Raw genomic sequence first — 25,734 nt, 5'->3', positions numbered from 1 at the left:
CTCCACAAAGTCCTCTCCAACTGTTTCTTTTCCCTCATTATCTGTTTTCATCCTGACAACAAAACGCCACAACCTAGAAGTTTGTAGAGTCTGTTTTTTTTTTTTTTTGTGCAAAGAGGATGAATGTAATCGCAATGTGCTGTTCTAAAGGGAGTCGGTATAAAACACCAGATTGACAGATGTTAGCTGGTGGCACTTTGAACACACTCCAACACAGTTTTATATATATATGTGTGTGTGTGTGTGTGTGCATGACAGGCGCCAAGGAGATTGACATCGCAGCAACTCTGGAGCACCTGCGAGACCAGAGGCCAGGAATGGTTCAGACCAAGGTAACACACACCTGAATCCTGTTTGTTCACGCGGAAAATGTCTGCTGACCGTTTTTCCCAGAAACAACTCTGTCATTTGGAGCTAATTACAGAGAAATCAGAGAAAATTCTGAGAGAGTTAGTTGTGAGGAGTTAGTTACGTTGAGTTTTACAAGCAGATGTTGATTTTCAGAGGAGTTTCCTTGAAAGAAGCACTCGATTTGGAAACTTCATGATCTAGACACATATTCAGTCGTGTGTTTGTATTTATCCAGATGTTTCCCATTGTGTTCATGTTTAGCTGATATGCTGTTCACCACTAAAAGAAAAGGTTAAATATTAAATAAACTAGTGGGATTGCTGCCTGTTGAACAGCTTAAGCTAAGGTTTCTCTCACTGACTCCCATTGTAACTAAAGTTCAGTTCAACCTGAATTTTGAGAAAAAATATGAAGGCGATTTAAAAGTTGCATACAAGTAGTAATACAGAAGAATATTTAAAGTTTTAAATGGGGTTTTTATCTGAACATATGAGTGAGTAGTAAGAGCTGAAAGATGTATGAAACTTCAGGAAAGCGTGTGAATTTTGAACACTGTCAGTTCATTTGAATGAGGAAAAATATCTGAAAAACACTGAATATTGCAAAAGTATAAAAGATAATCAGTGAGAAAAGTAATAGCAAACATGCTAATTGAGCTGACGTTTCAATATGTACAGTATATACATACCACTTGCTTTTAGGGAGATTATAGGATTGTTGTGCCGTCCTCTTAACCAACCGTGAGAAGACCAGCACGCTACCATTTGTTTTGGAACAAAACATAAACAAAGGTCATTATAAGCTGACAAATGAGCAGGCAGAAAAAGTATCTGATCACTTTTTCTGTCAACCAAGTTTGCACCAAACATCGGGAGATAATTAGTGACGTCAGTACGAAAGCTGCAGCTGATCCTTTACGTTGTCCAACAGGCCATCTCTGCTGTATGAAAGTTTGGAAAGAAAACGATTTGAAGAGTCATCTCCACAAAGTCCCAAATGTCATCTTGCCATTCTTGATTTTGCTGTTTAGTTCCTACGATCAAACCTGTGACCTTCACATCACAGTACACTCTGTCTAACAGTCCATCACGCCTCCATTAAAACCCTCAGGTCGGCCGGTATCCTTTGTTCCCCGGTGTGAGATTAGTTGGATTTGCAGTTTTGGGGGGCTCGTTCCTCTGCATCGAGCAACATCAATCGATTTCTGAAAAGTAATTGAACAGGGATTATAGTCGGGTCTGTCCAGGTAACAGAGAAATATGTATAGAATTCAGTCTCTACTAAACCCTGCCGATGTGGTCGCAGTGTCAGAAGTTAGAGGACAGCCTCTAATGAATGGAGCCCAAGAATATGGATTTAAAAGTTTTTTTGTATTTAAAGAGTGAATAATAGGAACACAGACACCCTCTATGGACCCTCTATACAAAGCGACCACAGATACTGTGAGTCACACCGCAGCCTCAGAGACCTCAGAGCATCACCTAATACAACCAGTCTGTCCTTGTTATACTGTCTGTAGGATGACACCAGGCCTACTGTCCTTGTCATACTGTCTGTAGGATGACACCAGGCCTGTGTGGAAACTTCATTTACCAGCTGAACATAATTAGAAACAAAAGGCAGCATGTGTGTAAACAGCAAGTTTAATCCAGGCTTTATTAAACCTTGTATCCTGAGCAAACAACTGTCACAGTGCTCTCTCAGCGGTGATTGCTCATGTGGTAGTGTCCTGAGTAGTGTCTGCAGGCTTTACCTCCAAACAGCCCCGCCACTCACATCACAGCCTGTATGATGTTAGGCTGTGTTTCAGGTTTGGACTCGGCCGTTTAGTTCCAGTGAATTGAGTTTGTAATGCTACTGCAAACAGTGCTCTTTCTGAGCTGTCAGTGGTTTGTATTTGGTCCTTTCCTGCTTCCCCCATGGGCAAAACCAGGCCCATAGAGAATCTGTGTTCCCACTTTGCTGTGGAAGAGCCCTGACATCAGTCCCATGTAACACCACTGGGAGGAACTGGGGCACAGAACGTGAGGCGGGCCTTATCACCAAACATCAGTGCTGGACCACTGTAATGCTCCTGTGGCTGACTGGGAGTAGATCCCTGCAGCCAGATCCTGAACCATTGTGGAGAACCTGAAACCAGATCAGTGTAGGCAGTTAAGCAACTGCCCATAATTTTGGACTGGGATTTTTTTGAAGTCACACAGGTGATGCAGAGGCACTATATCACACATTTCTAGCAATTCGGAGCTTCTTGCACCTTGTTTTTGGTGATGTGAGCATAAGACTGTTCAGAGAGATTCAGTGGGAAGCCTAAGTGAAACCACAGATGTGTGGGGAACAAACAGAGGACTTTTGTAGGACTTTGTCAAACAGCCAAGTTGTTGTTAATGCAGGAATATATGGAGATAAAATACTATCAAAAATGTTACAAATGCGTGTTTAACGTTTTGTCTGTAACAAGCGATTTGTGTGTGTCATGAGGATCAAAAATGCATGCTGTACAAACTGCACATAAAACACATTTTACAAATGCTTAAAATCGATTTTTTTGTGTGCAGTTCTTTAGAAAGTACATACACATTGTTACCTACACATGCGTGGCTCATCTAACACACACGAATCACCTTCCGCGCACACACGGATTTTTGGGAGTGTTTTTCCACACTCTCAAAAGGCCATGACTTTCTGAAGAACTGCACACGAAAAATCGATTTTAAGCATTTGTAAAATGTGTTTTATGTGCAGTTTGTACAGCAAGCATTTGTGAACAGCATGACACACACACATAAATCGCTTGTTACAGACAAAACGTTAAACATGCATTTGTAACATTTTTGATAGTATTTTATCTCCATACAATCACCAGGTTGATCATCTTTGGCAACACATATCACTGAAATCACAGCCCGCTCTGTTTTGTTCTTTTGTGTTTCAATACTTCTCACTTTCCTTTCTCTTCTTTTTTTTTCTTGATTCTTTGCAGGATCAGTTTGAGTTTGCACTGACGGCCGTTGCTGAGGAGGTGAACGCCATTCTGAAAGCGCTTCCACAATAGGACGGAGAACCTCCTTGTGACTGGAGGACACTCCCTGTTATTGGTTCCTCTTGTTTCCCCCTCCTGTCTCCTCTATCGTTCATCTCCTCTCATAATTCTCTTCTGTCATTTTGGTCTCATCCTGTCTTGTTTTATCTTCTTTTGTCCTTTCACTTCATATGTTTTCCTGTCTCCATCACTTTCTTTTGACCTTATGTGTTGGCTCCTCTCGTCCCTTCACGCTGCTGTCCTGTGTCCTCTCTCCTCCTTCATCTCACCTCCTCTCCTTTCATCCAGTCCTCCAGTTTGTCTCGTCTCTTCTGTTGCCTTCTCCTTTACTCATCTTTTCTTCCTTTCTCCTCTTGTATCATCTCCTTTCTCCTCCTCTTATTTCCACTCATCTCGCCTCCTTCTGCCTCAGTAAACATTGTGCCAGGAAACCACTGGACAAGTCCAGTATATAGACAGACCTTCCTTCTATTGTAATGATCCATGCAGCCAAAGTGTTTTCCAAAGTGACATTTCACCACATTTAAACACTTTTGTGAGGTTGATAAAGATGTTTCTCTGTGTTCTGTTAAAAGTATATTTATTATAGTTTCTCTGTCTATATGAGCTTTGACCTAATAAGCATCACTTGGGTAAAGCAAGGTTTGGCATTTAGCACCACAAGCTACTTTTTATTATCTGGCTTGACAGAATTGGTTTAGTGGGATCAAGAGCAGTTTGATCCAAATTAAACAAATAAAACTTAAATCATTGTGAATTTAACGGCTGCGGGTTTTGCACCATGCCTTCTGTTTTCCCAAGTGATGTTAAGTTTGGGCATTTGCCAAACCGGAGTGTTTTACTGAACTGACGCCCACAACTGCTCTTTGTTTTGTGTGTGTGTGTGTGTGTGATGCTGATCATCTTGTCTCTAGCACAAAATCATATTTGTTTGATTTTTAGTGCGTAACTTTCTGATATGTTTTCATACAGTATGCTAGAGTCACATTCATCAGTGCCCAGTCTGTGAGGTACGTTGCTAATACTGGAAATGAGGTGAAATAACATGGAAATGATTTTTATTGTCAAAGTTTTATCATCCTAGTGGAAGCAATATTGTGGCTTGTCAGTGAAGTAACACTAATGTCTGCCTTAATAAAAGCACAGTAGATGGAGTAGTAAATGTGTCTAGCTGCCTGGGGGTGACGCTTCATTTTCAAAGGGCCTTATTCCAGTGGATTAACCTGTGAATTAAAGGTTTGCAGTGCAGGTGCTTAATGAAAATCCCTCTGAAGAACCTTCTGTCCATAAGTTAGTGACAGTCTTTGAATCAGTTCGGCAGCAGTAATCTTGTGTACCTTACACCACATCCCTACTTTAATATGAATACTGGAATGAGACCATAAAAAGTGTTGTAGATTACTACTTGTATGATACAAGGGGGGAGTTTTGCTTCTGCACAGCAGCTCTTCTATGTAGCATGTACAGTAGCTGAACCTGTGTTGTGTTGAAAACTAGTTTGTGGTGACTGGTTTTCCCAGAAGCATCTTGAAACTAACTGGGTTTTTGTTCTGCTGTATGTAAAAGGAGCATCATAAGGACCACATATGGTTGCATGCGTGAGGTAGACCAATTACTACAAAATACTTCTACTTTACATTTCCGATAATCAAATTATGTTTCAACACTTCACATTTTTGAAGATAGAGCATTTACCTAAAGTATATTCCAGGCAACCAGTGGTTTCCAGTCATTTTTCTTTAACATCAAATTCGTCAATTATTGTTGCGAGATAATACAGAGTAGACTTTTCGACTCGGGCTTCATTTACAACCACATGACCACACAAAAGTAGCTAAACTTGAGCCAAAAATTCTATTCAAGAGAGCGTTTGAAGAGCCTGCTGTGCAGGAATAAATGGAAACCAGTGGCTGCCCAGGAAGCAGAACTACAGCCGCATACATTTATTAATTTTCTTTGTCTTTACAGAGGAAAAACACAATGTGCTTTGAGATGCAGATCCTCCAGTGTGTTTCACAGTGCATGTGAGCTTGTAAACAAAAGTCACAGACTCACTCACATGCCTGTACTTTGGACATCGCCAATAACCTGCAAGCATCAGCCCAGTGTCGTCTTTGAGAAACTTTCAAAGAGATGGTTTTACCCATAAACCACTGAGTTTTGGGGTTAGTTTTTGTTAGCTGGGGTGAACACATGTAAAATCAACTGATTTACTGCTGTTATCTGGCTGACAGCCAAGGAACAACTACAGTTTTGCTTGTTCAGTCTTATTCATAATATTCTGTGCTACTAGTGCATGGCTGTTTATTCAGCAGATGGGTGTACTGCACTTTCCTGTGGCCTCAAGATAATCTTAGCTTCAAGGAAACAAATGTTGATTTGTCGACAACCTTTATTTCAGACTATTTTTTTTTGCTCCAAGGACTTTAAGAGCACAAAAGCCAAGGACATCATCTATAAACTGTGCAGATCAAGGTTAAAGTGAGTTGAAATGTGGTGCACTATCAATATGATGTAACACTGCAGCAAGCTGGTGTCGAGTTGCTGGAATCCCTTTTTAATCACACGATCCTTGAATCTTTATAATGGCTTGTTTAATGTATAATGAGATCTTGTTTTGTGCTTCGTGAAGTTATCTCATTCTTCCAGCCATTTTGAATATAAGTCATAGTTAATTGACATCTTTTTGCTCTGAAGGTCATATTCTCCGATGCTGTTCTTTCTTTCTCGCGTCTGCTGCATTAACACTCTGTACATAAATCAAGACAAAAAAAAAAAAAAACAAGATATTTTGCTCTATAGGTGGAAAGAGTTTGTGAATAAAGTCCGTTTGTCCATGCAGTACAGTAATGCAGTTCTGACTATACTTTCTGTTGTTCATATGATTTATGCTTAGAACATAATTAAACACAGTGTTTCAATCTAGGTGGGTGGTGAAACATCTGTTGACAGAGCACCGAACAACCGGCCGCATAGTCATATGCAGCATTATGAGGTTAGACCTGATTCAAAGTGGTGTCCTGCAGAACACTGTGTCCAGATTTCTTATCCCTCATTCATTCAGAAGAACTTTTCTGAGAGCACCATCTCCTTCACTATGTCTCAGCCTGTTATTTACCACCTTAATGAACCTGTAAATGAGATGCATTTATGATATTACAGTTGTTCGTGTGGAGGTGCCACCCAATGTATCAAAGGGTATAACTACAACTTTTTTAGCGAGCTTATAAAGGTAGACCACAAAAAAATCACTGGTCACAATTTGATTTGGTTTCTGACAGGAAAATGGAAAAATACAGAACAATTTTCTATAGAGTTTGAAATCTAAAAGTACATTAACTCAGATTTTACACAGTGTCTAACAGGATGCGGTGTCTACATGGTCAGCTACACCCCCACATATGACATGCCGTACATACATTACATTATAAAACAGGGTCAAGTTGCTTTGATTTTTGGTTTCTGTTGATCAGGAAAATAACAAAACAAGTTGACAGATCTTTCCCATTATGTAGATGTGTTGATAGCTAACTGATGCCTGGACAAACAGTGTAGCATTAGCATTCACTTGGAGTCACACTTATGGCCAACCAATGCTGTCAACCCTGTATTGTCTGCTGTTTGATGCTGGGCAGGTGTACAGTTGGTTTTTTCTGAAAACAGCTGCCTGCTGCTGCTGGAACACGGGGCTGAAACTGAACCCTTCACTTCAATGTGTCATCAAACCAAAACCATGAGCTATAGTACAAGATGCTACAATTACAGTTGCACAGTTTTTAATGACTTGGGGACTAGCGCCTCCAGCCACTGACTAAACCTTTGGGATATAGTTTCAGCTCCAGGAAAAATGGCAGATCATCTCTGGTCCTAATGATTGCTGATGTCAACCAGCTCCCCTATTTAAAAACCATTCTCTGACTAGTATAAAATGTCTGCGTGACACCAGCTTGGCATTATTATTCAGCTGGCGTCTTTGTACATGAAGCTGTGTGGATGAATAGCTTTTTCAGAGTGCTTATTCAGGTGAAACCACAGCTTGGTATCGATTGCTGAGAAAACACTCCTGGTACATAATTTGTGTGGCTGGCTGCTAGTGTTGACTCACGAAGTAGGAAGCTGGGAAATCGATTTTAGAAGATGTTGCTTTCTTTCATGATCACTCATATAAGAAGATTTAGAGTGTCTGAGCTGTTCTGTCACACCGAGCTGCACAGAGACATCACCTCTCACTGTTCAACCCTGCATCAGCTGCAAGGGATGAAGCCAACAAGGAAGCTGGAAGTGTCATTGGGCAAATCCGATATGCAAAAGGTTTAGGATCCTTAGATTTGGTTCACATGATGGTAGCATACATACAAAATCTACATTGTGTTTAAAACCGTTCCTTTAATATAGTTATGGTTTTGAATTTGCTTTGTCAGATCTACTGGGTCCAGTCAGACAGTATTGGGTAGAGGTTCACACAAGCTGCACTGAGAAAACACTAAAAGTACAGCCCGTGCTAAAATACCGATGACCCAAACACTGTTTCCTCAGAGTCTAATATTCTGTAACTAACACTACTGGGGCTAAAAACCATCAGGACTGCATTTCATGAAAATGGCAGTTAGTGATGTGCAGTACCTGTCATGATCCTGCCCCGTCCACTTCCGGTCCTGCTTTTATTCTGACACCACTTCCTGTCTCCAGCCCACCCTAACTCCCGGTAACTTCATCTCATCATGCACATTGGTTTCACCTGTCCCATAATCACTCACACCTGCTCACCACAGTATATAGCAGCTTCCCACCTTGTATGCAGCTGGGTGCCAGCCAGATTGTTCTATGCCCTGTCTAGAGTGTAGCTGGGTGTCAGTCAGATTGTTCTATGCCCTGTCTAGACTCTCCAGCTTTATTTTCTTGTGACTGCTATGCTGGTACCGAACCCCTGCCTGCTCCACTGACTTGTGATCCAGCCTCCTCCCTCTTGCCTGACTGCTATCCTGATATCGACACCCTGCCTGTTCTACCGACCTACGATTCTGCCTTGCCTTCACTGCTGCCCTGTCAGAGATTTCAACCTCAGATCGAACTAAGGACTGCTCTCAGCCTTTTTTTTATTTATTTTATTAATCTGATTCTCATTGGCTCAGGCATTTACAGAGCTGTAGTTCACATATGATATGTGGAAGGAGCTTTCCTATCAACTAGGCATTAGACTGTATTGCTATTAGTGTAGTTACTTTCTACTGTGTCCCCTGCTGATCATAAAATATAGATTTAGATATCAGTCTTTTACTATGAGAATTGATCCTAGAACAGGAAACACTGGGATTGGAAGTATTAATATTTTAGGACCAATCCGCTCATCACTAGCAGATGTTTGAGCTAGCTAGATGTGCATCATGGCAACAGCCAATTTCATACTGCTTTTCAGTTTTTCTGCTGTGCTGCTCCACGTGTTCCCACCTTTCGCCTGCTCCCAATTCCATCATAAAGTTCCCTGTATATGTAGTGTACTTGCCCTTTCTTCCTTTGCATATTGTCTGTTGTGCCATCTAAACCTCGGTGTTCCAACCTTCTCCTGTTACTGTTTCTACCTGCTCTGATACGACCTGTTGTCTGTCTTCTTGGATGTTTTGTTTGCCTGCTTTGCTCCTTTGGCCTCTGACAGCTTGTCCGCTGCCCCTTAAAATAAAAGGTAACAGATAAACAACATGTTTTGTCTTTGAATCATGCATTTGAGTCCACAGCCTGTTACTTTCTGTGCAGGTGCTGACTTGCTTTTGCAGAGTGTAAGAACAAATTAGTCTGAAAGAATTTGATTAAAGGGCAACTTTCTAAGTTATAGATCTATTTGATACATTTCAACTGTAATTAATAAATAAATCTTGTTTTGAGGTCCAAAACAACTCTTGAAATGTCAAAACGTTTGGGTAGCTGAGTTGTAAACAGCTTGGAGTTTTTATTGCCATAGTTTCATTCGCCACTGATATAGAACCAGAAAAACGTCCCACAGAAAGAGACACATTTGCAAATATTTAGGTTTTCAGCGATGAAGAGATGAGCATTTGTTTTCCCTTTTACGTGTAGGCGAATCTTAAGATGTACAGTGGGGATTTTAACAGGGTTTAAAGGCCTGTGAGGTCATAAAATTCACTCAGTAAATAAATGACTGTGGGAGCTTTGAATACAAGTGAAGCAGGGAACAAACATAATTGCCTGGACCGCCCCCATCTAAACAAGATGCCTGAGCATGCAGCTCTAATGCCATCGTGTGCTATCAGTCCCCACTCCGCTTCAAGTAAAATATTGTCAGTTATTCTCCCGGCTGCTAATGAAGTTCGCTGAAAGGCAGCAGTCTGTTTGTGTGCGGGAGCTATTTTCTGTGTCAACTTGCCTGCTAATGGGCTGCTGTTATTCCTGCAGTGAGAAGAACTCAGAAACAGCATATTGCAGTTCACAAACTGATGCAGGAGTTTTGTAGTTTAACGAGCGCAGTTCAAATATTTTGGTACCATTTGCGTAAATGGCCAGTTGAATATGCTGTGACTTTTCGGTGATCAATAGGTGTGACTCATCATCTCTGAAATGTCAGTGTTTCCCTGTGACTGGCAGTCGCACACACGCTCACCGTCCTGTCAGTGTTTTAATTGATTGTTTATGAGGGTGTACTGAGCGCACATAAAATAAAAGCCAGTCAGACAGTTGTACAATCTTCCTCCTGGGAGGCTCCAGCACTAACAGACTCCTGTCGCTGAGCTGTCACGGCTGACAACCTTCCCAAAGGTCACACGGGGGCTCACTAACTCTGTTTGTACATTTCTGTACAGTTTTGAATTTATGTGACATTTTAACACCTGAGCAGGTTCCAGTCACTTCAGCGATAGACAGAAACAAAGCGAACTGTGAGCCTGCGATATTTTACCACAATGAATGTTAAATTATAAAATCATTCGAATAAAATATCTCAAAGAGCAGCAATTAATTAAAACACAGATTTTGAGTAGCCACTTCTAACACAGTCTGCCCAGCCCTGAACCTGAGTTGTTTCCCTGCTGTGAAGATGAATGTGAGCAGTTTAAATGGTCCGAGCCCAGTTTCCAGTTACAACCTGATTATGATCACACCACGCTTAGGTGTATTTGTACTCAGCAGGATTTGAACGATTAGCACTTAAACCCGCATCTCAGAAAGATCTGAAGGAAATTACTGAAATTAAAAAAATAATTTTTTTGATTTAAATCACCCCTCAGATCTTTTCTCATTACCTTCTCATCCAGCTGGATTACTAATGGCCACAACTGTCCCGTCTCTCTGGCCCAGTTCACCCACTGTGAGGACACTTCTGGCATTTAGTTGATCATTTTCATCGGTGTCACACATGCGGTGACCCCAATATCGCCTGCCGTCACTCTTCATTAGCACGTCCATAAGCATGCGTCCAATGGTGGCCCTCACAGGGAATTTAAGCATTTGCATAGAAAAATTGCTTTCCCTCATGCAACGAGAAAAGACTGCTTTGCATAATTACAAATGATGGAGACTGCTGGACCAGAGTGATGTGCAGGAGGGAGACTGAGGAGAATGGAACTGTGATAGATATGATGTCTGTCAGTGGACATGAAGGACAGTCCCAGCGGTTTCATGTTGTGTGTTAAAGGCCATTTTTACAGATGTGAATTATAATTATTTAAATCCTTATTCATTTTTCTCTTGTTTTTGTTGTAAATGTACTAATAAATATTATTATAAGCCCCCATTCAACCCAGTGTGTGTATATACTGTATGTCCAGAGGTGGCAAGTTACATTTACTCAAGTATTGTATTTAAGTGCAGGTTTGAGGTACTTGTACTTTACTGAAATATTTCCCTATTATTCCATTTTTACATTTACTTTACTAAATTTATAGGGAAATATTGTACTGAGTATTAGTTACTATGCAGATTCAGATTTTTTATGTAAAAATCAATGAATATGTGTTATTACTGGATTAACCACCTGACAGTACATTAAGTGGTTAAAACTGACTCCACCTTTTGTTCCACACAAGACACCATATAGTAACACAGACCTGCTTTTTATTAATTACCAGAAAAATATATTTGTCTTATTTTTCAACTTTTCTTGAAAGTTTGCTAATTAAATTACACATTCATGTTATCAACAGCATCAAATTCACTAGTGTTTAAAATACATCGTTTCCTTGGTTGTGTACTTGAACTTTTGTACTTTAAGTACATTTTAGAGCATGTACTTAGTACTTCAACTTGAGCAAAGAATTTGAAGTGGTAGTCCTTCTTGTAGTAGAACATATTTTTAGGCAAGTACTTACACTTTTACTTGAGTACTGAATTAGAGTACTTGTACCACCTCAGTATATGGCTTATTCAGTACCACAGCGACTTTAGGGTTGTTAGTGTGAAGACAGATGTTAGCGGTGTCCTCAGTTCATCAAGCAGCTAAAACCCACTGTCGCACAGTAACACAGGCACTGTGTGTTTCATCAATGCTATTTCTCGACCAACTTCCTCCTCTATTCGTCTCGCTCCAATGGCGTTGCAGTGGAAAAGAGGAGCCCTGAGCTGGGAAAGGAGAAGGAAAAGGCTTGAAGTGATAACAGGGTCTGAGATAAAACAGAGGAAACACACACACACACAATGTGTGCAGCATGTTCAGATGGAGGTGTTCGAGAGCTATTAGAACCTGTCAGTTGTCTTGTCACGGGTCTGACACACACACACACACGCCTGGCATGTTGCAGAATCCTAATTCACAAGTGTGCACACACTAGCGGACGTACTCCCCACTGTGACAATCATGCATGGACACGTGTTTCTTTCCTATGTGTCTCTCTGTGACTCTCTCGTTCACACAGGGAGACGTCTAGCTGCCTTCTAGGGGAATCAATGAGAGCAGCACCAGGCATTTTCGATGTGCAGACTTGAGCAATTTTCAAAGATAAGAGCTATGACTGAGTGGCTCCTCTGCCATCTGGGTGGTGCGGAAGTAAGAGAGACAGAGACGACAGACCAAACACTTCTGTTTTTGCAAATGTAATCCAGTGTCATGCAGAGGAGGGACACCTGTAGCCAGGTGTCAAGTCAAGCACAAAGCAGGATGTGTACTGTACTGCTTCTTATTCAGAGTTCAGAATTTTTAAGAGGACAAACCTATACAGATATATATATATGTGTATATACACACACACACACACACACACAAAATGTGTGCATCAGCAGGGCATTGTTACTCAACACAAGCATGTCACACATCAGAGTTTGGCATTTGTACTCCAGGCCAGTAGGGGTCAGTAATGGCTCCATTTATAGTGGTTCTCATAGGTTTGTAATTTAATGTACATGTGCTCCTATTGCTGGAAGGAACAAGCTGGATGAACTCAAACAGGATTGCAAGATGGAGAAAATTCAAGAGCTACAGGCCTGTGACCAGCGATTCATCTATCAGAAGCAGTTTGCAACTGGTTAGTGTTTCACATACATAACTCAGGTCATCCATTGGCCACTGTGCCAGCTGACCAGCTCTGGCGCTAAACATTTGGTTGCCAGAAATTGTTCTATAATTGGAAACCCCAGGGTTTGGTGTTTATCTCCACAAGAATATCAAGGACAAATCTTTGTTCTGTTGAACAGCATTAAGCTGACACCACAGGGAAAGATGTACTATGCGCATTGGATTATCTCTGTTTTGTTTTAAAATCTGATAATCTACATGAAAACCTGTTAGAGGTGGTATGAGAGCAACTTCTGTCACCTCTCAGCAAGTCAATAGAAGGGACTTGGATAAGGTAGGGAGGCCGCTCTGATGCAGAATGTAAGGGGAAGACTGGAGGCAGCACCTCTGTGCACTTCCAACATGAAGGTAATTGTGCTTATTTTGTCCTCAGCATCTTAGGCCTGAGGGTGATGTTCTTATCTTGCAGACAGTGCAGCAGTGCAATTGGCTTTATTAAATTCCAAGCAATCAATAGTGAGGAAGTCAAAGGTCAGAAGTTAATATGTTGTATCAATATTGCTGCAGTGCTAAGGTAAGCAAGGAAATGTGAGGAAGATGAGCTCTTTGAGCTTTCTGTTCAAGCATTTCTCTCTGCCGTGTTTTATTCACCCTGACCATAACAAACCACTTGACGTGAAGTGATAAAATCCTCGTGTTCATTTAGAAACGTTGTTAGGTTCAGTCTGTCTGAGGCTACTCTAGAAGGCAGCCTGAAATGAAGATCTGCAGACACAGGAAAAGGGTTCTGAAAGTTATGTTTCTCTTATTAATTTGCAGTTATTATTGTCCTAAAAACTGTGAAGCACTTTTCTTTTTGGGGTAAATGTAGCAGATGTATTAAAAGGTTTATCCTGTTTGTTTTATACTATATTTTTGGGGGGAGTTTTTTCTTTGTTAGTTTTATTTCCTATGGACGACTTTTGGCTTGTCGCTATGTCACTTCCTATAAACTGGCGCTTCTTGCCTCAGTCTGCGAGAAGCCCTGCTGAGGAGAGGTCCAGTGAGAGAACAAGTGTACCCCCAGCTGGCAAGATGGCGGTGGCCCTCATCTCATTCCTGCATCAAATGCATTCACGACACAGATCCTGTTAAGGTGAAGACCAGCTACATAAACATGCAAAGCAAATATCTCTGACAAAATAGGAGGTAAAAGTATAGGACTATAAATAGAAACTCTAAATGGTTTTAAGTAGACTAACATGTTTAATATTTCAGCTTTTTGCTAGACTATTAAAATTATGGAACACACAATAACCGGTATTGGTGTTATTTATTTGATCAATTACTTTTTTTAGGTCTTTGTGCCTCCCACTCATATCAAACCTAATGCCCCAGTGAAGCCTGATTGTGCATCATCCACAGCCAGCATTAGAGTTTTACAGTGGCTCGGAGGTAAGGAAAGAGCAGTTCCCTTCACTGCGAGGTGAGTCAGCACCAGGGTCATGAACTGGTCGTGAGCTGCAGCAAGGAACCTCTGTAGTGACCAGAGAAGTGAGGGAAGGTTTAGTAGACAGCCAGTGGCATCCTGGATCAGCTGCAGAGGTCTGGGGGCAGATGCATGTGAAGGTGAAAGTTCCAGCTGCTCAGTGGGAACATCAATAGTGTGGAAAGGATGAATCCTTCTGATGTTGACGAGGCTACAGTTTGCCTATCCTTGTATACAAAACCATCTTCTTTAATTTGCCAATGGCTGAAATGCTGTATGAAATGATGATGTTAATTGCTGAAGGGCATGTTTAAAAGCCCACCTCTCCCTGTAATATTAATCCCATCCAAATGGAGCTTAACAATATAAACCTAGTTCAACCTGCTTCAGCAATCCGATGCTTCATTATGGCCGTGCCATTAAAGCAAATTTAAATTACTGAGTGATAGAGACACAGAGAGAGAGAAAGTGATGAAAAAAGAGGAGTGCGACAGAAAATGAGTGGGGTGATGGAGGCTTCAGCCATCAGCATTTCAGATTCGCTCCTCCATGAGGAAACCAACCATCCATAATGCATCACGTCTCCTAGCAACAGCCAGGAACCTAGCAACAGGATCTTAGCAACAGCAACAAACTGCCACCTCCTCATCTGTCAGCCAATGGGGAATCTGTTTGTCTGATGCGGCGTGGCCAATCAGAAGGAGCAGCGGTGGTAAGAGTGTGAAACGGGTGTGTCTCTTCGCACAGATGATTGGGCGCACACATAGGGGACACACGCATTTACAAACAGGAGCCACACTTCTGTCAAATCGCACACAGGAACTCAGTGAGCACAAGTCAGAAAACACACACACAAGCATAGAAAATCCCTCAGATTGTTTAGCACTACACTGACACCAGGATTCTCTGCTGGTGTTTACTTAACTTCTACCTCACCTTGTGTTCATTGTGATGAAGGAGTGTGTGGTTCAAAGTCAGTAATATGAAGAGTAAGTGATTTTAAAGGCAGTGAATCAAAAGACATAGCGCCTACAGTGTACTCCCATACTCCTAGTAGTATCTATTCATGCAGATCGTTTCCACTGGTCTCTATCTGTATCTCAGAGTTCACCCAGGACAGTGGCAATGATTGGATTTTCAGTTGTGGTGCTCACAGCATGAAAACATTACACTTAATACACTCAGCATTTTTTGTCAACACTCTTCATGAAGGAGAAAGCAGTTAAAAAGGAAACTGCTGACGTGCACATCGTTACCAGAAAACTCTAAGATGAGACGGCTCAGGTTTTTAAACATCTTTTTTTCTGTTCTGATCATTTTAGTTAGCTGAGAGCAGAACTCCTAGAAACTGACATCTCAAAGCAAACACCTCTTTAATGATGAAATTCTTTCACAAGAAATGGAAAATAAATAGGTGTCTGTAATCTGGGTGATGACAGTGACCAGCCATCGATGGCACAGAAGCAACTGGATATCGGTCTGTGGCTACAAAGACTAAATATTTTGTCATGATACACTTTGATAATAAGAAGATTCAGTAATGTTTATCTTGGAAGTCAAGTAATAGTAGTCAACACCAGGGGGAGCTTGGAAAGTAAATATAAAAATGAAAACGGATGGCTCCCAGGAATACTTACAAAAAACTCATAAGGTCTTAAGCGGAAATATAGATGCTGGCATTTGGTTTTTTTATTTTACATTGTGCTATTGGTTCTTTTATTTTATCGAAGAATATTTTAAATACTTTCTTCACCATTACACTTCGCTTACCTTTAGCTTGTTGGTTCTGGGTTTGATGTAGTGTTAACAAATTAAGTCAAAACAGCATTTTTTTCCTTTCGATGAGATCTGCAGAGTCAGTTACACTCCACTGTCCATCTAGCAGAAGTACTGCAGGGTTTTGAAAGGCTCCCCTCCGATCTATTCTCTCTTGTTTTTCTGGCAGCTAAACCTAATATCAGCCCTCCACTCTGAGGAGGCTCTGCACACCCCAGGGCAAAACAAGAACAGAAGAAAGCTCCATCTTTAACTTTAAATGAGCTCTAACGGTGTCTGGGGCCCTTTCCCCTGATCCAATATGGCCTTGCATCCTGCAGAAACACGGGCGCTTTTCAATCCCCAAGGCCAAAGGTGTGTGTATTATCCGGAGATTCATTCTGTGGGCTTAAATGGAAGAATGAGAAGTGAGGCTTATCACACCTGCTTTTTTTGTGAGCTTAACACAGCTCATTCTTCATTCACTGCCAGGCAATCGTCAAACCAAGAGAGGAGGAGGAGGAGGAAGGGTACTTTTCAGCTGGCTTCTCCTTTGTTGGGACAAACAGAGTCTGGTTATAGTGTAAATTATCAACCTGATGTGTTTGGTCGTGAAGATTGAGGGAATCATTCTTAATTTCCTTTTGGATAAAAGTTAAATTAAAATTACTACAGATGGTATCATGCAGGTAGGACACTATTTTGTGAGCATGCCAATGGCAGCAGAGCTGGCAGCCATACACGGCTACCATGAGTAACTTTGGGTTCAGTGGTCCAATCTCAGTGTCCAGACTCTCAGACTGTGAGGTGTGTTCCCGCTGAGTTAGTGAGGGCTCAGGGTTGTCCCACTGTGAAACTGTCAAGGGCACGAGGGCTCTCTCACCTCCATTTTGAGCCCTTTGTGCTCACTTTCCCTAAGTCAGCATTTCTGTCGACTTTACCTGAGCAAATTACCCACAGATCATAGCTTTGTGGCGTAAGGCACGAGATTCTCTTTGGAAGCCTGGAAGCGTAAAATAGTTAAAGAAATGCCACAAAACAGAACTGAGCAAAACCAAGAAGTCGAATGGTAGAAGAACAATTGTGTTAACTGATGTTATTTTAATGTTACATAAACATCCTGTGTTCACACAGACAGCCTATATTACACAGCTATTTCATTCATCAACTGTTTATTCCCTTCTTTGCTTAATGATACTGTTGATTGTGATACAAAAAAAAGAAATTGCTTACAAAATTGGCATTGACCTCTCATCCACTTTATAAGGCAAGAGCCTGGATCACATTCAAATAAACCAGTCGGTTCCTGAAGTTTCTTGGCCGTGAGAAAAGAAAAAACATATCATAAAAAGCCCGAAACCAACAATAGTTAGAAACATGGCTTTGTTTCGGTGTTGTCATTGTGATGTGATAAATCACAAAGTGCTGTCCCATTCCTGTATATACAGTTTCCAGCCCTTGCAGACTCTTGCGTTCAGTCACTTACAGGTGATGTCAGTTAAGTCTTTGAGGGTTCAGCGCTTAAGACCTTAGGGAGAACTTTGAGATTCAGCCTGTGTCTTGCCCAAGGATACTTTGACAAGTGGACTGGAGAAGGGATCGAGCTGCGATTAGGGAAAGGACCCGCTCTACCTCCTGAGCCACAGCTGTCCCGATTGCATCTACCAGCTTAGATGTGCATGTGTAGCCACGTGCTTGTATCTGTGTGTGTGGACAGACACCATTAAATGTGTGACAAGCAGAAAAGCACCACATTCATTTTAGATTAAGGTCAGAAACCAGCGAGTGTTACAGGTGATCTCTCACTGTGCATCTGTGGATTAAAAAAAAAAAAAAATCGAACTCTGCATCCACGTGGGGTACATGAAGGTGAGAGGATCGCCCCCAGAACCTTAAAGAAGTAATTAAAGGGAACTGGCTGTTGATATGACACATAGTCAACCAGAATCATGTTTGGACTTGTGGATATTTAAACCTTTTCTCTCACCAGGTTGATATGAATCTGAATTGCAAATGTCTTTGGGTCGGGTCGCCAACGACTGCCGTGCTGTTTGAGGGATTCTGTGCTGTCTGGATGTGATTTCAAAGGTGAGAGAGGTGAAACAAATGACAGTGTGATGAAAGCCTGTCTGGTCCTGATGATGACTGGTGATGGAAAACACATTCCTGTGAGAGAAGAGACGGTGAATTCCTCTCCCTGTTTTATATATAGAATAGGTTCTATTTGTTCCTGTGTTAGTCAAATGTAAGTGGATGAGTAATGACATTGGAGAACGCCAACAAAAATATATCTGAAAAGCTTAAACAAAGACCAGTAGCCTTAGTGTATTCATAAAGTTCAGTTTTAAAGTTTATTGGACACCAGACGTTTGGCCTGGCTGAAGTGATAAAATGGTCCTATAAGAATAACACAATACCTGATCTCTTGGTGAAATAAAATGTCAGAATTAAGTGGGACTATTTTTTGATTTGATCTGTTTTTGGACACTGAAGACAGTTGCTTCCCAGACTGAAGGAGCTCAAGTAACTTTTCTACTTATTTTAGGGTAAGATTAACAGGAGAATGGTTTAGTGGAGTTTGGAGTAAAACAGCTGCACCTTTGTGTCGAGAGGTGCAAAGTTATTGACGAGTTGAACTGATATGAGTGTCTGATATTGCTGCTCCCTGCTCCCTGGGAGGAGACCCCAGGGCAGACACACAACACACTGGAGTGTGTACATGTCCCATCTGGCCTGAGAATGCTACAGCATCAGGACGTGACCAGAAGGATGCCCGGACTACCTGCCACTGTGACTTGACCTTGAGTTATCAGCAGCTGCATGATGCTTATTTTTCTATCAAAAATTCTGTTGTCTATTTTCTAAATAGTCACACAGTCCAGATAATTACATTTTCTGCGACTTGTTTTCCTGTCACTCCTAGTGTTTTCCACCCAAATCCAGTGTGGGCAGCAGGAGCAAGGAGTGAAAATCCATTTTTTAAAGTTGATATGTTGTAAGTGTTGCTTGGTGGATGGATTTATGCCGAAATAGAGAGACCTGCTAGTCAGTAAACACCACGCTTCCTGTCTGTCTCTTTCTTCTCCCACTCATCCTTCTTCAGTTCTCATCATCTGTCACACCTTTACCATTTACAACATCCATATTCCACTTTCTCTGCATTGAATTTCCTCTTCAGATATTCTCTCTTTAATGTCTCACACCTTTTCTTGTCTTCACTGCTGCCTTCCTTCGTTCCTTCACAGTATCTGGCTCATATCTGCTTTGTACTTAATCTCCACTTTCACTCTTGTTCTCCTCGCTCTCTTTTTTCAGTTCAGTTTCTATTTATTTTGCTTCATTGGCATTAATAAGCAGCACTGCTGAATCAGTTCAATTAAAAATAATACACAATATCTCCAACATAACAATAAATGCTCTCTCTCTCTTCCTCCCTTTTGTCACACCTTGTCATATTTTGCTGGCTTCCTCTCTGGTGATCTCGTCCTTTCTCTCTCTCTCTCTCTCTCTCTCTCTCTCTCACACACACACACACACACACACACACACACACATTGGCGCCCAGCTCCCAGGTCTCTCAGAATTTTTTTCTCCATCACTGCTCAGATTAATCAGCAGCTTCCTGCCAGTGTCTGACAGTTTTCCCCTAGTTGGCCGGCCTCCAAATCAGACAGTGTTAGACACCAGCCCTGTCTGACTGTTCGATTCTCCCTCTGTCTGTCTGGGCACATATGGGTCTCGCACCTGTCCCGGTGGGCTTTAAGAAGTCACTGCATTTCTTTTGTATTTAGTTGTATTATACATCCTAGTGTGTCTGGATGCCTATCTCCTTCAGTCTGTGCAGTCCACTGTAGCCAGCATTACTGTAATTACCAATCAACAAAGCCATGACAATATATAGTCTTAGTTGGAAATTTGAGTTTGGGTTTGAATTGCTGTGGAAATGTTCCTTTTAACATTTTATTTGATCTGTTTTTACTTTTGTAGATCCTTTTAGATTTGATTCATAACCCTATATAGAGCTTTTTTGTATGCATCCTTAAATCCCTTGAAAAGACCAAAACCAATGATACATTAGTCTGTCTTTGGCCTGTGTTACTGAAACAGCAGTCATTTTGTTTTCAGTAGCAGATTAATCCACATTTGTGAGTATTTCTGGCAGGGAGAATAAAGTTCAGTGTGTGTGTGTGTGTGTGTGTTCATGGTGATGGAGGAGCTTTTCACCCAGCGTGACACTGTGGCTCATTGGTGTGTTTTAATAATTTTTGGATAACAATGGAGCTCTATGGCACAGAGGAATAAGTTACGGTATATCAGGCTTTGAATACACAATCCTTGTTAGTAGGAGACATCCGTTGTTGTTTTATTTCCCCTGTGGATTTGTTGTTCAGTAAGAAAGATATTGTATCTCACCAGTATTGTATTTTAAGCACTATTTTACATAGTTTAAACCTATTAAACCAATAAATAGTTTGGTAACATGCAGCATCGTGGCATGGGCAGATCCAGGGGGTGGCCAGGGGTGGCGGCCACCTCCAGAATCTGATTGACCAACCCAGGTGCCACCACTGCCAAAATGTGATGTCTGTCAGTATTAATGAATGAAAAATGAAAAATGAAAAACAATGAGAAACTGTTTAAGTACAACTAACTTTCTCTGGTGCTTTATAATTGATATTGGCCATTTGCTTTTATTTTATATCATGCAAGCAGCATGGTATTTACATTCATTTCTCCCATTGGGGGGAAATGATATGCCACCCCCTTCTGAGGTTGTGCCCCAGCCTGGCCACCCCGTCCAAACTTTTATAGATCTGCACCTGCATCATGGTAGTATTATTACTATTTAGGATTTGGATTTTTGTCCATAATCTATATGTTCAGCCATAGTGCTACTTCCTAAGTTCAGTTAACATCTATGTGACCACCATGTCCATTTCCAGCCATGACTCCAGCTCTCAGTAAATTCATGACTGTAGCTGTGTATTATGTAGAAGAGAGGTTTAGCAGCTAAACATGATAAAGGTTTCCTTCCTGCACACTGATACTACTAAAAGACAAAACTTACAAACAAAGAATCTGAAGCTGTGGAAGCTGCAGTGTGTGCTGTCTTCCTGATCCTTATTTGCCCAGCCATGCTCTGTCAGGGTCTCAAGGTGTTGTCTGTCTGCAGTGAGTTAGCATGTTGATGGAGGGTCTCCATAATTTAATCCAGAGGGACCCCCTGTGAGGCGCTGTCTTCATGTTGATGAATACCATTTTGTTAATACCTCTTCCAAATAGGTGGCTGATGAGCTCTCAGCCGTATACACAGTGCTTGTATAGGTCACAGAATTAAGCAGAACAGCTTGAACTTGCAACACTATCAACTAAATCAACAAAACCATCAAGCATGCCTGCTTTATGCCATGATCAGACAGGTGATTTTCTGAAGTAGTGCTAGTCCAAAGTGAACAAATCAGTATGTTTACGAGTATTTTGTATAAGTTTGGAATTAGGTTTTAACCATATGTTGCACACAAAAGTCCAGCACTGATAAAAACTTTCACCTTCTCTTGTCTACTTGCCTTTTATACGTTACCAAACTAACTACTGCCCAGATAAAGCATTTTGAGCTTATTGCTGAAAACTCATGTGAGTACTGTGTGACAAAGTTTAGCTTTAAGCAGTGTAGCAGGAGACAGAGTGGCACGGTTTCCCCCTCAGGGCTTCCTGCAGCTGTGTGTGCTGCTGTTGACATTGTTCAGTATATTAGTACTAGTACAGCTCATACAGACTCGCTCTGCTGATGCTGGTAGCAGGGCTTGCCTGCTTCATTCATGTACCAGAGTCACAGTAGAGTATAAACAGTGCTTGTTAGCATGTTAGCCTGTAGATATTTTCCTCTCCTCAAGGACTGCCACCATATGTACTTCATGCACGCACCGTTCGGCACTAGACCTATACTGTACACTCCGTATTAAATCAGCGGCTGGTACCAGCTCTCATACAGACTCACTGCCCTTGGCACTCGCCGTACATGCTGACTGCAGCTCAGCTTGCCTGACCCTTAGGTTGCCTTTCCATCACTGTCAGGAACAATTCTATGTGTGTTTTGATTGTCTTGGAAATGGTCTGTCCCCAAGCTGAAACTGTGCTCAGAAGCAGGTCCCAAAGTGTTGTGCTCTGCCCTCGACCCAGCCATACACCAAAACTTGAACAGCAGGAGGTACATCCCAATACCCTTGGTGCTCACTCAACCCATAAGTCATTCTGGTCCACCATGATGAAGGGCATCCCAAAACTTTTATTTCTGTTCTGGGGAGCAGGAAGGCAGCCTGGTGGAGTTATAACCAAGGATACATGACTATATCCTTATGGAAGTTTGTCAGGATTGACACACCCGTTTATCAGAAATCAACTTGTGATTGGATGATTCGCATGAAGGACTGAAGGAAAGGACATCTTATGTCAGTTAAAACATGTTTCCTTGGTTCCTCTTTCCTCACAGTTTGTGCTTGCATCTTACATGGATGGGAAAAACACGCAAGTGAGGGAAATGTGGATGCAGTTAGAGAATTTGGGATTCACCTTGGGTGTTTCCAGTATGCGTACCTCTGAGTACAAAAAAGTGAATGTTGTACTATCAAAAACCCAGCACATAGACCTATAAATCAATATAATACTTACGTTTTTCTGCTCTGTTCTCTCCCCCACTGCTTCCTTGCTTTCTTAACCTCAGTTTACCTCTCCTGCTCACACTCTCGCTACGATTTTGCCTGTCGTTCTAATTTGGTATCACATGAAGTCTCTGGAGGACAAAGTTAATTACGCAGCATTTTGAATTATGAATTGAGATACAGTTTAGTTATGTATTGCCTCATTTCTCACAGCAGACAGCGGCTGCAATGAGATTTTTCACAGTTACTTTGCAGGTATCAAAGGTGTCATGTTTAGTGGGGTCTCTTATGAGTTATATTAACTTGATGCATCTTCTTTTGTTTTTCTCACATTTTGTTGCAGTGTTAGAGGGATGTTTCTGTGTTTTTCCTATAGCATCTTGGAGCACCTCTCACCAAAAACGTGAACATGGGATTAGTTTACCAAAGTAACATTTTGTTCACATAAATGTGATTCAGTTTGTTTAGGTTTCTTCCTCCATGCTATGCTACTCACAGCATTAAGAATTTGCATTTAAAGAAATTCTGTAGAAATGCAGTAGATGTCCCTAAATCAGCCCCTGATACAGCAGCGCCTTAGACTCACCTCTGTGGTTAAATTTGTTTATGTTCAAGTTGGATTATTAGCTTTTAATGTATTTTGAGTTGAGGATCCAGTTAAGCTTTGTTCATCATATTTAAAATGCATGTGCACTGGAGACGTACTACGTGGTTTACATCACATCAACAATCCACATACATGTTATTAAAAACACATACAGGACTTCCTGTAAATATAAGTATGGATTTGTTGCGAGATCAGACTCCTGAATTTACACTCTATACTGTTTCTGAACCACCCCCCACCCCCAATCCCCAGTCATTTACATTTATATTGAATTAGAAGCCATGGTGGAGAGCGAGTGGAGGCAGCCAAGACTGATTATAATGGGAGATTACGGGGCGACTGCACCACCATTATGTCGTGTAATTACAAAGGAGGGCGGGGGGAGGATGGGGCCCCTGGATGCCCAGATGTCAGGATCTATTTCATTTAGAGAAATAATGTCTCTCTGCTTTCTCCTTTACCTATTCTACCTGTAAATACTATAGAGAGCTGGATTCTTACCTCTTTCACACCCATTTTTATGGGTCATGATTTATAGGAGACAAATATCAAACAAGGCATTAAGGAGGATGTGTGAGTCCCCATCAGATGATTTACTGCTGCATCTCCATCCACTTTATGGCTTCATTTGACTGCATCGATCTGGTGTTGTAATGTATGTAGGATTACTGGCCATGCACTCAAGAAAAGGGATAATGCATTCAACATAATGTAAAGCCTATTGGAAAAGATCAGCCATTGTGTTTCCCCTTATATAATATTAAGTACTATACAGATTTTAGATGAGGCGACTAGTATTTCCTGTATTATAGGACTAGCTATTAACAAGGGATGTACTAGTAAATTGAAAGGGATTTATTGGGAATACACACCATATAGATATCCATACATAGCATTTACATCACAATGAAATTAATGTTTCTACCATTTTAGCTAATTTTCTATGGTTTAGAGATTGTGAAGGTGTGTCACACCCTGATGAATGTTGCGATGGGGGCACCATTGTTGGAGGTGCACACTGTATTCACCTGCATACATTCTTGTTTTGTTTGCCTAAAAAGTTGTTTAAGTCATTTAGATTTATTGACTTTATTGACTGTGATAATTCAGAGTGTTTAACTTTAGCTGGCAGAAGCTACCTCATAGCGAATCCTGTCAATAAGAGCGCACTGACCTCAGCTGTCTCTGTTGGAGCTAATGCTAGCAAGCATCTGTTATCAGACAACACAAGCACCGCAGATTAATGAATTTCTGTTGCTTGTATGTAGCTGTATGGGACAATATTTATTTTGTAAAATTAACTGATACATGTATGTAGAATATACCTCTATGATGAACAATGAGCATGATGCTCCAAACATGGCGCATTTACCCAAAATTCAACACTGCGTGACATCAACATGACATTGTCTATAACACCTGGCAAATACAGACACAGTTATCCAGAAATTGCATTCATGTGCGAGCTGACTGAAAATTTTTTAACCAATTGACTTGTCAACTCAGTGCTGAATTAAATATGACACCTTTTTTTTATTTTTTTGCATGTGATGTCACAAAAGGAGACAGGATTAAAAGGTCCAACAGCTTTCTGTCCCCAGGCTAACTTCACTTTGGTTTGAACTTTTGAATGATCCCTTGCATTACATCCAGACCCAATCTATCTTGATCAAAAAATACATATTTTCACATTTAAGGTATAGCTAGGATGAAATTCTCTTTAATTTTGTCTTGTCAGTGACCATCCTTCATCATTAAATTTATATTTGTTGTAGTTTGTGTTCACAAATAAAGACAATGGCGTATATATCAGACTGGAGTTTTATGTTAGCGCTAAAATAAAAGGCTGCAATCTGCATTAATTTATCTTATAAACAAAACATATTTCAGATATAATTGGTTGCTGTGGTGTGTTTTCTCTGCTGTACAGTTCCCAGATCACTGTTTGGAACTTTGCTCGTTGCACCACCCACATTTTTCTCACAACTTGTGATCTCGTCTTGCTCGCTACGAGATCTGCTGCTCGTTATAGAAAATGAAAAGGAGACAGCTTGTGTAGTTCACTGTGTGTGGTCTAACTGTAGGGGTGTAGACAGCTATTGAAATCTGTTTTAATTGAGAACCTAACGTGAGACACTGCAACCAGGTCTGCAACATTTTCCAAATGGTGATTTGTCATTGATCATCATTGCTTTTGTGTTTTTTTCCTCACTGTCCAACCATATTGTAGATAAATTACAAATCACAGTGAAACCAACCAGCACAGTTGTAACAGGACCACATCTTCATTTCTCTTTACCCTTCAAACTCATTATGAAAATGCAGATGGCTATGAATGTTATATTAATTTTCCATTAAGGCATATAAGCATTGAATAAGTGGATATTTTGTTAAAAA

The 25,734-nt window shown here is 41.0% G+C and overlaps 1 protein-coding gene across 3 annotated transcripts in view; it reads left to right on the top strand.

Annotated features, from left to right (window-relative positions):
- The window catches only part of LOC109967083 (receptor-type tyrosine-protein phosphatase N2-like), a 194,639-nt gene extending 190,104 nt beyond the window's left edge, over nucleotides 1-4,535 (top strand). For all 3 annotated transcript variants that reach the window (XM_020612432.1, XM_020612430.1, XM_020612431.1), the window contains 2 exons: nucleotides 259-332; nucleotides 3,335-4,535. In XM_020612432.1, coding sequence (XP_020468088.1) covers nucleotides 259-332; nucleotides 3,335-3,406 — 146 coding nt within the window. In that variant the 3' untranslated portion in view covers nucleotides 3,407-4,535. The remainder of the gene's footprint in view (nucleotides 1-258; nucleotides 333-3,334) is intronic.
- Nucleotides 4,536-25,734: the final 21,199 nt, after the last annotated feature.

The sequence above is a fragment of the Monopterus albus genome, unplaced genomic scaffold, assembly GCF_001952655.1.
Source record: "Monopterus albus unplaced genomic scaffold, M_albus_1.0 scaffold125.1, whole genome shotgun sequence".
In the NCBI taxonomy this organism is placed as follows: Eukaryota; Metazoa; Chordata; class Actinopteri; order Synbranchiformes; family Synbranchidae; genus Monopterus; species Monopterus albus.
The sequence above is the reverse complement of the archived record's forward strand: the minus strand, read 5'-3'. Positions and strand labels throughout refer to the sequence as shown.